Raw genomic sequence first — 13,072 nt, 5'->3', positions numbered from 1 at the left:
ATCCCACAGCCCAACTAGCTGCTGTATTTTTCAGGTACAAGGTTAGGTTAGAACTACCTTTGTGGCAGGGTTTGATAGGCTTTCTCTGCAGCCGGGAGTGGATGTCTAGTGAGGTCAATATTTTGGGGCGATCACTGAGCTTTATAAGCTCCAAAGCTAATCCTGTCCTGTAGAAATAAAATGTGAGCCACATATGTGCATTTGAAGATTTCTGCGAGTCACATTAAAGAGGGCACATTTCAGTAATATTTTATTTAACCTAATTTACCCAAAACATTACTATGTAATTAATATAAAAGTCATTAAGATATTGTGGGTCTCCTTGGGTATGCAACGTCTTCACAATGGCTTGCAGAGTACCTGTAGACCTGTGTGTGGCTCATCCTTTCCTCTTTCCTTTCTCATGAACATGTGGCTATTAGCTCTGCCTGCCTTTTTGTGGACTTCGTTTTCTCTCCTGCTGATTCTTCCAGTAGTTGGTATTTACCATGCCTCATTCTTGGACTCTGTGAATTTTGATCCAAGTTAATTTCTCTTTTGAAACTGATTACTATTTGTCCATGATATCCTGGGAGGAGACCCTGTGGAGGTGATTGTCTGAGACACAGACTTCTTGCCATGATATTTCAGTTTTCTCTCTTTAATAGGAATCTATTGAAATGGAGGTGAATTATTACATTTTGCATTATGGGAACAGTGAAATTTATTTTGAATTTGGAAATATGTAAAATTTTATAGAGAGGGGGAAGGGAGAGAGAGATGGAGAGAATAAATACTGTACTCAACAAATTTGAAAGTAAAATACTTGTATTAAACAAAATGCTCTTATGAAACCACTGAATTGTATAATACAAGCTATCCCCATTTCTTTCTTGGTAAAGTAAGCTATTTCCTATTTTTGGGTGATCAACCACTTAGTCATGCATTGTATGCACATGTGAATAAAAATTTCAAAGTAATTTTATTTAATATTTTCTTTTCAATTTATTGATGAAAAGTCTGGATCCTTGACCAATATCCCATTGCAGTTACTTAAAAATCATAAAAATTTAAAATATTTCATTATGCAGATCTGATTTGCATACCATATTTTTTGTTAGAAACTGAGAGGATGCAGATATTCATCATTTACCTGAAGAAGCCAATTATTATCAGCAAGAAAGAAGTGATGAAAATAGAAATTCATTTTGATCTGCAATTCAACATAACACAGGCTTCCGTTCAAGCTTTAGGAGAAGACAAACAGGTGTTTTGTTTTTTGATTATTTCAAGATGTAGTATGTTTCATGTTTCTTGAATTCCTTGCTGGTTTTTTGGTTAAGCAAAAGACCTGATGTTTAGAATACCATGTAAACAGAGTTGAGAGTTCTGGGTTCTAATTCCAATGCTTTTTTTCAGGTGTCACTGTCTTAACTATGCGGGACACAAAGCTTCTGCCACTTGAGATGCTTTTTTCCATTTGTTGTGAACAGTTTCAGACTGTTTTAGGGTATTGCTTCCTCACTTTCTGGGGTCCTAAGGGTGATACCGTCTGGGTTTCTTGACACTTTCTACTCTCCAGGCTCCTCCTGGTCCCAGAGTAGAGTCCTTAGGAATGAAACTTTGAGGGCTGAGGACGTAGAGCACTTCCCTAGCAAGCTCAAGGCCCTGGCTTGGATCCCTGGCACTGGTGCAGGATGTGGGGGAGGAGGAATAAAGCTGCTTAGGGAGCTTTTCCAAAGTTCTCTCTACAGATTTTACTTGTAGAAATGGTCTATAACTCTTCTAGATTCCTGTGGTCTCTGCCGCTCTGATTCTTATGCTTCCTGTGTATATGCAACAACAAGAGCTTTCGTCTGTTAGAGTAGGAAAGACAAAGAATGTTTTGATAAGACGTAAACTACTACTGTAACGGACAGTAGCCAGTAGGGTACTGAATTAAGAGGTCAGAGACCCAAGGGAGGAAGTCTTGGGCTAGTCTTCTTTCAGTTTGAGTTGTATATGAAGGCATTTTATATGTAATTAAATACTCTTCAAATATAATTTCCAAAGATTCATCCTATGAAAAGATACTTTCATGGATGAGGGTGAGTAATACTAAAGGAAAAGCTAATCACTTGATAAGAAAGACCTCCTCATATTATGTGACGAGTTGGCCTGAAATGTTTGTCTTAACATATGAAAACAATCAAAATCACATGTCAAATTTCAAAAAATGAATCAAGTGGTTTTGGAGGGAGGATTGAGGTGTGCATGGGATGAAGCCACAGTTCCTGAGTATGGAGCCCCTGTGAGGAAGGGGTGAGACAGGAAGATCTTACAGTTGGGAACTCAGTGCAGACTCATCCAGGAAGAGAGCCTCAATCCTTGAGTGAAGTGGGGATCAGAAATTACCAAGGGGCTTAGATGTGGATCAGAGAAAGGACAGGATGTTGTCTAGTCTGTTTTCTGTTGCTATAATCGAATGTACAGACTGAGTAATCGATAAATGAAAGAAGTCTATATGGCTCATGGTTCTGAGGGTTGGGAGGTCCAAGAGGCTGGTACTGATGTCTGCTCAGCCTCTGGCTCAGGTCTTCTTGCTGCATCACAAGGCAAGACAAAGCAAGAGTGGTAGAGAGAGCTCACTTTTATAACAAAGTCTTTCTTGCAATAATCCATTAATCCATTAGTCATGACTAGATAGACCCATTCATGAGGGCAGAGCTTTCATGGTCCCCTCTCCCAAAGGTCCATCTTCCACCACCACTGCATGGGGGACCAAGATTCTGACACATGTAATTTGGGGAGCACATTCAAACCATAGAAGATGTGAAGATACCAGGAGAGAGTGATTAAGCTGGTAAAATAAGCTCTGGTCCTGAAAGGAAGGAAGGAAGGAAGACATTAAGAGCTGGAAACCGTAAACAGTCTTTGAAGAGAAGACAAACTGAAGGCTAACTTCTTCTCACTTATCAATGTGGTGTTCTAAGCTTTAAATTTTCCTTAAAATGTTATTTTAAAAGCTTCTGCTTTTAAAAGTTGTGTGACATTTATTTCAGATGTTGCCTGAAGAGATGGAGATCTCAGAACTTTTTAGAAAGTTCGAGAAACAAGACAGTGAGAGTCCTAGTAGCCATGAAAGAGAGACAGGTATATTTGATATTGAGAAATAACAAAATTATGACTGACTTCCCTATAAAAGCATGATGAGACCTTACTTGAAGAGGTCTCTAGTCATATACTACAAGTATGTGAAAGAGTAGCTGCTGACAGCCTTGACTCATTTTCCCCATCTGATAAAGTGCTTCTTATGGGCCAGTTGGAAATGTCAGGGGAACAAATGCTGGGGATGGCAGAGACAGGATATGGACTCAGGAGGGTCCTGTCTACACAGAAAGCTGGTTCTCATGAGTTTCTTCTCAAGAGTCCCTCGATTTCTGATTTGAGATTTGAGGCAAACCTGACTGTCAGTTCTTACCAAAAATTGGTGATGTTCCAGAGGTATGGGGCCCCGGAAAAGTAATGGACAGTGTTCTAGTGTAGTACACAGGTTTTTTATTTTAACTGTTATTTTCTTAATATGTTTAGAACAGGTAGAAGAATCTGTTAACCTGGCAGAGGTCACCGGTGCTGGAGATGACAGTTGCCTAATAACTCTCCAGTTAAATGACCCTCCTGAGCTTCCTGTGAGTATAGGGAGCTGGGAAGAAGGCTGTGGTCTGTGTCCTGTAGGATGCTGACAAGCAGATGCTGTCTCTCCTCACTTGTAGACCAGTTTTCTCCTGGTCAATATGTTGACCATCTCCTCCTCTAGATTATTTTTATTGGCTGAGTTTGTATCTTTATTTAGTTGGCTCTCCTATGGAATGCATGCTTGGCTGGCCTTTGCCTCCTCACTCATTTGGGATCTGAAGATGAATGTAGGGAAAGGAAACCTAGTGTTTTGAGGCAGACATGATTTTCACTTACTAACTATAGGAACTTAGGCACATTAATTAATTTTGTTGTTCTCGGACTTCACATCCATCAGGTGGAGGTAATAGCTAGTTCAAAAGTGTGGCTTTCCTAGGATTTAAAAATGAGTACTAAGTTATCGTGTGCTGTTTCACCGTAGGGTTACTACAGATAATGATACTGTACATCTCAAAAAGCCTGGAAGGGATTTTGAATGTTTTCATCATAAAGAAATGATAACTATCGGGAGAGATGTGTTTAGCCTGATTTAAACATTTCACATGTATGCATACATAAAAAATCACATGTATGCATACATAAAAAATCACATGGTTCACCACTAACATGCACCATTTTTATGTTTTTATGTATCAGCTAAAAAAATATTTCAAGCTGGGTGTGGTGGTGCTCACTATAATCCCAGCAAAATGGGAGGCAGAGTGGGGAGGATGGAGGTCCAAGACTGGCCCTGGGCAAAAGTGAGACCCTATCTGAAAACAAAAGCAAAATGGAATTGGGGCATGGTTCATGTGGTAGAGAGTGCTTAAGTGCAAAGCCCCGAGTTCAAATTCTAGTACCAAGAAAGAAAAAAAGAATCAAAATGAAAAAGAAGAATGTAAAAGAACTTGGCATATATGGGTATTTATTTCATTCCTCATTTCCTTACATGAATGTCCTACAGAATTATGATAATTAGTCTTTCAGGTAAATCATCTTTTAACTAATGTCCTTGAGAAGTTGTAACTTATCCCAACAGTACTGGTGCTGTTGGGGACATTTTCGTGTCTTCCTCTGTTGTTTTCCTTTGTACTTATGATGCGTTCTACAATTGTCTTTGGTAGTGGCAAATCCTTTTCCTGTGATTGGATACAAAGTTTTTGGAGCATCCAACAGTCATTTGGAGCCAAGTATAATGAATAAAAACCCTCGTGTTCAGTGGAGGTGCCTTAAGAGGTGTGCAGTAGTTCCAAAAGATTTTTAAAAGGGACTTTAAAAGATACCATAATATTTTTTTTTCTTGCAGCAAACAAATACAGCTGATGGCTCACCTGAAAAATTGAAACTGGATGATACACAGCAAGGTCTGACATGCTTTAGAGTTCATAAATAAGACCCTTGTAATGTATTTAAGTGACAACTCAAGATGCTCAACATCTTTCGTTTCTAATCTTTGTTATCAGAGGTCACTTCAAAATATGAGTATTCTTCAAATGCGCAAGAGCCATCATCAGTTCAAATTCAGACTCCTAAGTTAGATGACAAATCTAGGTAAGTGATTTTTTTGTAAAGGTTTATTTTTTCTTTAAGTGACATGACTGTACTTACCCATGGGCTGTAGTGTGGTGTTTCTGTACACATACCCGTTGTGTAATGATCAAATCATGGCATTTAGCATATCCGTTTTAAACATTTATCATTTCTGTGTGGAAGAGCATTCAGAATCCTCTTCTAGTTACTGAAATATGTTAAGGACACCAGAACTTATTCCTCATGTCTAACTGTAATTTTGTACCCACTGGTCAATATCTCTGACATCCCTTCCTCTCCATTCTTAGTTTCTGGTACCACCTTTCTACTGTCTACTTCTATAAGTTTGACTTTTTTAGGTTACACATATAAGTGAGATCGTGCAGTATTTATCTTCCTGTGCTTGATTTATTTCACTTAATGGAATGTCTTCCAGTTCATCTATATTGTTGAAATGACAGGATTTAATCTTTTTTTAAAGGCCAAATAGTATACCATTTTGTCTACGTATCCCATTTTCTTTATCTATTCATCTCTTGATGGACATTTAAGTGAATTCCACATCTGACTATTGTGAGGCTTATAAACCATATAGGTCACTGTTAATGTGCTATAGGTGATGGTCCTAGATTCCCCTCTTTCCTGCACCCTCCTACCCAAGGAGAGAACATTGTGTGAAGTTCTCCATGGAATGCTTTGAGTAATGTTGGCAAGTTCTCCTCACCTGCAGCACTTTATCATTTTAACTACAGCAGGCTATTTTTCTACAGCAAAACACTGGTTTTTTGAGATTTAAGGACACAAGATCAATAAACAAAAATTATTTTCTTGTTCTATGTTAAAAATCAGAAATTGAAATTAAAACAAAGATTGAAATAACCATTTATAATAGTATTAAAATACATACTTGGGCATTTATCTGACAAGTGATTGTTAAGCCCTTCCCTCCACCCCCCACTACCCCCCACCAAAAAAAATTTCAGAACATTGCTGAGAGAAATGAAGGAAAACCTAAATATAGATACCATGCTCATGGGACAAAGACTCAATATGAAGATGCCATTTTTTCCCAAATTAATCCAAGAGTTTGATATAATCCCCAATGTAAGTCCCAGAAGTCTTGGCAAAGAATTTGACAAGCTATTTCTGAATTCCATGTGGAAATTTAGAGGACCTGGGCAAATGAAACAAGTTTCAAAAAGAAACAAGTGAGAGAGCTCAGTCACTGCCTCATCTCAGGATTTACTAGAAAGTTACATTAATCAAGAGAGGGTGGGATTGGCATAAAGATAAACAGAACATAATAGGAAATCCAGAAAAAGGCCTGCATATATGTGGATAATTGGTCTATGACAAAAATGCAAGCATAACCCAGTGGAGAAAGGATAGATTTTCCAAGAAGCTGTGCTAGAACAATTGAATATCTTGATTAAAAAAATGATCTTCCAATGTTACCTTTCACCATATAAAAATTAACTGAAAACAAATTATAGACCTATATATAAAACTTATTTTAAAGGAAACATAAATCTATGACTTTGTTAGGGAAGGATTTCTTATATTTGACTCTGAAAACATGGTATAAAAGAACAAATTGATGAATTAGCAATCATCAAAATAAAAAAAATTATGTTCTTTGAAAACCACCTTTAGCAAGAAGAAAGGACAAGACACAGCCTTGCTGAAAGTATCTGTAAAGAAATATATCAAGAACTCTCAAAACTCAAAACTTATAACCCATAAAAACACAGGCAAAAGATTTAAACACTTCACCAGGTAATATACACAGATAGCAGATGAGCCCACAGAAACTTCAACACCAATTAATTATGCTGTAATTAAGACTATGATGAGATGTACTGAACATCTATTAGAGTTACTAAAGTTAGAAACACCATGTATATCACATGTTTGCAAGAACAGGGAGCAAACGGAACTCTTATTTTACCCTGCTGATAGTTTCTTAAAATGTTAAATATATGCCACTCAGGGCCCAGCTCTTCCAATCCTAGGTATTTCCCCAAGAGATATGTCAGCCTGTATCCACAAGAAAGAATGGACACGGGTATTTATGCCAGCTTTGTTTGTAATAGCATTCAAGTAGAAACAACTGAAATGTGCATTGATAAATGAATGGATACCTATATTTTGGTTGAGTATCCCTTATCACAAATGCCTGGGACCAGAAGGGTTTTGGATTTCAGTTGGAATATTTGCATATATAATGAGATATCTTGAGGATAGGATTCAAATCTCAATACAAAATTCACTCTTTACTCCACATACACTGTATACACATAGGCTGAAGGTAATTTTATACAATATTTTTAGTGTGCCTGCATTTTGACCAACCCACCACAGGTATGGGATTTTCCACTTGTGTTGAAATTCAGAAAGGTTTGTATTTTGGAGCATTACGAGTTTCCAGATTTGGAATGATGAACCTGTATATTGACATCCTGACTCTAATTCTATTAGATATTTATCCAGAAATGGGATTGCTTAATCATATAATAGCTCTATTGTTAACTTCTTGAGCTATTTCCCATGCTATTTTCCAGAGAACCTGTCCTCTTTATTCCCACCAATAATATTCAAGGGTTCCAGTTGCCCCACATCTCTCTAGAACTTATCTTTTTTTAAAAAATGATAGCAGACCATATATCTGATAAGAGGTTAATATTAAACATACACAGGGAACTCACACAATTGAATAGCAAAAGCCAAATAATTCAATTAAAAAACAGGCAAAGAATTTGAATAAACATCTCTCCAAACAAGACATAAAAATGGCCAACAGGCATACAGAAAGATGTTCGATGTCACTAATGGCCCCAAGCGGTTTGAAGGCAAGGCCAGGTTTGAGAAACACCACTCTTCAGCACTGTCCCTGTTGGCGGCTTACTTGCTGATCCCACCCTACCTTTTACTTCTTTGTGTGTCTGACAGACAAGATTTAACAAAAATATTTTCTTTTTAATAAGCATTCCTCCCCTGCCAGAGAATCTATGGAAATAGATTGGAAGATAAGGAGTGTGTCTACAGAATGGGCTACTTCCCATGCACTGAGGTTCTGAGCAGGAAAAGGGCACATGAAGGAGGAAGGTGATGGTTGAACCACTTCCATTAATTTGGTCTAATTTATTTTAGGGAAGATTCTGCTTTCAAGGATGGCAGAAAGCAACAAAGAAGGATGTCGGTAATGTAATAACTTTTATTATTTTAAGACAGTCCTTCCCAAGCTTCAATTATTTGCATACATGTTCTATGTTTGCCATTATTCTACTCTTACTATCTGTATTTTTCTTTTTTTCTTAATTGCATTTCTCTTCAACTTACTTTATAAGGAATTATTTCAAGCGCAAATGAAAAACTGGCATTTTCTAACAAGTATTAGGTGAATCCCCAAGTAAATAACATTTGAAAATAAACAATGTTAATCTATTGATCTACACATTTGTATTCACGGTGTATAACAGGCTTTATTCACTGTTACCTATGAAAAGGTAAATCTGCCATAAATAGGCTTATCCAGGTCACTGGACAGGTAAATGAAGTTCAGTTAATAAACTCAGCAGAAGATAACATTTCATGTTAAATCTGTTCTGATGTCATTTATAGACAGACTCAGGTCAATCCTTCACTACAGTAGCAAGCTCTCGCTTAAATTTGAAAAGAGCCCCCTCCTCCCACTTTAGATGAGCGATAATAGGTCTTTTCTCTGGTTGTGTTCCAAAGGGGTGGCATTGAGTAAGAATGGGTATCGCTGTATGGTAACCAACTCTTAAACTCAAAGCCAAAAAGTTCTATCAAAAATGCACACTTGGGACTCCCCTTCTTAAAACTTTTTAAAAAAGTATATTAGGCTTAGAGCCTAAAATCTGATTTGCTTTGTTTTGTTTTTGTTTTTGTTTAAGAAAATAAAATAAAAAAGAGGTAACTAGAAGCACCTCAGACTTGTCCTGAGTAGATGAGAACTGTAAAAGAATTGAAATGTTTCACCCAGTCAGCGTTGTTCAATGACATGGTTTTGTGTCTATGTGTGCCAAATGATACCTCTCCCATGCGCCAGTGCTGGTGGCTTTTGACTGTGAAAGCAAAATGCTCTAAGTCTGAAGTACATTTATAAAAAATATTTAAGATGAACATTGAAATAAAAGGTTTTTGTTTCTAAAATTGAGTTCATGAGCTTCAACATGTTTGTTTTCTGACTTCCTCTAGTAGTAGTTCTCATCCTGCTCTGCCTGGGACTCAAACTGGTCTTACCCTGGGGTCTTCAGAAAACACTGAGATTTGAGTACCTTTCCTGAGATTCCAACCTCATTGATCCAGGATGATGCCCAAGCATTGGGATTAAAAAAAAAAAATCCCTGTTATCTGACTGTGACAAAATATCTGATCAAATCGGCTTGCAGGGAAGAAAGGTCTATGTTGGTTAATGGTTTCAGAGGCTTCAGTTCATGGTCACTTGGTCCTGTTGCTTTGGTCCTGTGGCAGAACAGTACTACATGGTGGGTGTGCATGGCAGAGGATGCCTGCTTACCCTACCCCTTTGTGCCTGGGAGGGGGTGAAAAGAGCCAGAGTGCCAACCCCCACCCTCCCAATGACCTTTCTTTCACTATGCCCTACTTCTTAAAGGTTCCATCATCTCCCAATAATGCTACAAGTTAGGGAACCAAGCCTTCAACACAGAGGCCTTTAGGGAAAATTCCAGATCCAAACTGAAACAAGCTCCTTCCTGGTGGTTCTATTGTGCAGCCAAATTTAAGAACCGTTGTTCTAGATAATTCTATTTTTGCAAATAACTTTCAATACCTTTTGATATAAACTTGTGAATGCCTTGTTACATAATTTTTTTCAAAGTTGAATGTATTAGATGAATATTGCTTGCTTTATATAAGACACCGGGTTCAAGAATTCTGGAGAAAATACGGAGTTTTCTCCAACTGTTACTATTTTTTTCTTAAGAAATGAGTAAGAGGCAGATAAGCCTGATTCAAAATGTTCCTTTTAGAAATTAGTTTCTGAAGTCAGTATTCATATCCATCAATGGATGAATGAATAAAGAAAATGGTGACGTATATATGCAATGTAATACTATTCAGCATTTAAAAGGGGGGAAAATCGTGTCATTTTTGACAACATACATAAGGCTGAAAAATGTTATGCCAAAGGAAATAAACCAGACATAGAAAGACAAGCACCATGTGATCTCACTTTTATGTGGAATCTAAAATAGTCAAACATTTTGCAATAGATTGTAAAATAGTGGTTAGCAGAGGTTGGGGATAGGGGATTGTGGAGACCTGGTCAAAGGGTGTAAAATTTCAGTAGACAAGAGGAACAGGATTAAGAGCACTATTGTATATGATAATGGCTACAGTTAATAACAGAAAATTGATATGAGTAAGGCTGAGTTCACCAAAAATGAGTTAATCTAACTCATTAGATTAAATATATATATATATATATATATATATATATATATAAATAAATATATATATATTTTTAATCTAACCATTCCACTATATATGTATATGTATCTATGTACATATATATATATATCTATACACACACATCAACACCATAAATATGTGTAATTTTTGTTTCTTGATTAAAACATGACCTTCTCAAAGAAATGTTAAAAATTTCCTAGGAGGAGTAATTGGGTCTTAAAAAATGAGTTTGTTTGACACTACGTCATCCGCCTTGCAGGTGTGGGTCATGGCACTGCAGTGAGCTGGTGCAGATGGCGCGCATCCTCTTTGAGAAGGCCATATGTGATGGTTTCACCACTTAATATGTTTGGATTCAGCAGGATCCTCTCTGGCCTGAAATGAGAATAGTTACAGCTGAATGGTTTGGGGCCTGAGCCCTGCAGGTGCCCAACAAACAGAATTTAGTGTGCTTTTTTTTTTGTTAAAATTGAAACAAACCCTACATTAAAGTCAAGTAAAGTACAGTTGAACTATGCCCCTGCATCCCTCCCCCACCCCAAACAGATTAATCTGGCTCCAAATCTGTACTCTTTTAGTCTGGGATTAATTTCAAAATGCTTTAAGCTTTAAGTAGAAATGAGCCTCCTGTTTGTTTTTAGTTTTTCTAGGGTATAGAGAAATTAGTCTTCACAGTTTTTTAAGTATGTATGTATGTATTTATGGCAGTGCTGGGAATCAAGCCCAGGTCCTGTGTAAACTAGGCAAAGGCTTACCACTGAGCTATATCCACAGCCCTGCAAAAAATTTTTTTAGACTTTATTTTGCCATTTTTAAGTGCAGGTTTTGAAGTTATGGTATTGGCACCAGTAGTCAGGTCAAACTACTTTTGAACAGTTCTTCAGTTGCAAATATATTGAGATAATTATTTTTTTCATTTGTTACAATAGCAGCATGGTTGGGAATCAACTAATGGAATAATCCTTCTTTTCTTTTTAAATCCCTTTTCTTTTTTCTATGTGTTTTTATTATGGAAGAGAGCTCAGTCTTCTAGTCAGAGTTGCTTCTCTTCTGTCTAATCATAATATGAGTAATATGTGTGTGGTAATATGTTTAGTTGTACATAAATGGCACTGGCATCTCTTTAAAAGTTCTCATTTATCATGTGTGTTTGTAAAAGTTTAATTATAGGAAACATCTCTTCTCTGACGGTAATCAAGACTCAAGTTCTAATACCAGTGAACGATCTTGGACCAGTAACAACAAAAGGAAATCCCTGAAACCATATTCTAGAAGAAGGAGGTCGAGAGTCAAAAGTACTATAAGAAGTAAGTTTGCTGTTTGTCTTCTTCAAGGTCACTTCTTAGATAAAGCAGAAGATACATATTTTTCAGTATATGGTGGGAGAGAGAACCAAAGACATGTGTGACCATGGGGCCTTCCTTCCCTGTTACAATTACATCAGAAAGGCAAAAGACATCAGTACATAAAACAGAAAATGGGGTTAATTAGCAACTGTTAGAGGAGAGTTTTAAGGAAATGGAGTAGGAGCTTAGATAAGGGGAATCTGGTTAGAGCTGGAATCATCTTTTAAAGAGAGGTGTGGGGGGATGGGACGTGAGGTAACCCTTGGAAAAGGAATAGAGTTTGAAGGGCAGAGGGGAAGGGAAAGCATTCTTAGGTAAAACTACTAGCGAAAAGGCTGGGTAGTGAGGAACAGGTTGAATAATTAGGAAACTATCTTAAGAGTAGACACTTGAACAAGGTTTCAGAAGAGGAAAATTTCTTCTAGCATTGCCATGTATAATTAGGAAGGGAGAAATGAATTTCTGTTATGTCTCAATTAAATGTATCCATTGTATGCTTACTTTTTTTTTTCAACTTCTAGTCTTGCCACTTTCCCCTGTCAGTAGTGGCAGTGACCGCAAGAAAGACCAAGTAAGTAAATTTTATTCGGCTGCCAGGGTTAAGCTGAATTTATTTCTTTAAAAAAATCTTTTAGGAATATGAAACAAACCAGTGGCTTACTGATATGTCAACCACTGCCAATAGAAACTGCAAGAATTTCTAAACATTCCGTATGAATTTTAGGGAAAAGATTTAGGATCTCTTATTGTTCCTAAAAGTTGCTGAAGGATTGCTATCATGAAGGATGCTAAAAATCTTAGCTATTCAGACTTCCCACAAATACATGCTTTCCACACCCCACCCTTTTCTCCTGTGGGACTAAGAACTGAACTCGGGGCAAATGTTCTGCCATTTGAGTCACACCCCAGCCCAAAATATATGTCCTTGAATTTACATTCCAAAGTAAATGTGTTGATTTAATGCTACCTGTAGTTTTCAGCTATTAACATGTTACTTTCAGATTTAATGATTTCATCCTTTAAATATTCATTTTGCAAGTGGTTGAAGAACCTTCAGACTCATACATAAACTGTCAGTTTCTTGATTTCACTTTGTTTTATAGCAA

At 37.1% G+C, this 13,072-nt stretch overlaps 1 protein-coding gene across 1 annotated transcript in view; it reads left to right on the top strand.

Moving 5' to 3' along the window:
• Sycp2l (synaptonemal complex protein 2 like) overlaps positions 1-13,072 on the top strand; it is an 81,062-nt gene that overhangs the window by 28,446 nt on the left and 39,544 nt on the right. The window contains exons 15-19 of the mRNA XM_074084836.1: positions 1,101-1,246; positions 3,021-3,111; positions 3,550-3,689; positions 11,780-11,927; positions 12,488-12,537. Of these exons, the coding sequence (XP_073940937.1) occupies positions 1,101-1,246; positions 3,021-3,111; positions 3,550-3,689; positions 11,780-11,927; positions 12,488-12,537 (575 nt within the window). The remainder of the gene's footprint in view (positions 1-1,100; positions 1,247-3,020; positions 3,112-3,549; positions 3,690-11,779; positions 11,928-12,487; positions 12,538-13,072) is intronic.

Source organism: Castor canadensis, chromosome 8 (assembly GCF_047511655.1).
Source record: "Castor canadensis chromosome 8, mCasCan1.hap1v2, whole genome shotgun sequence".
Taxonomy (NCBI): domain Eukaryota; kingdom Metazoa; phylum Chordata; class Mammalia; order Rodentia; family Castoridae; genus Castor; species Castor canadensis.
The sequence above is the reverse complement of the archived record's forward strand: the minus strand, read 5'-3'. Positions and strand labels throughout refer to the sequence as shown.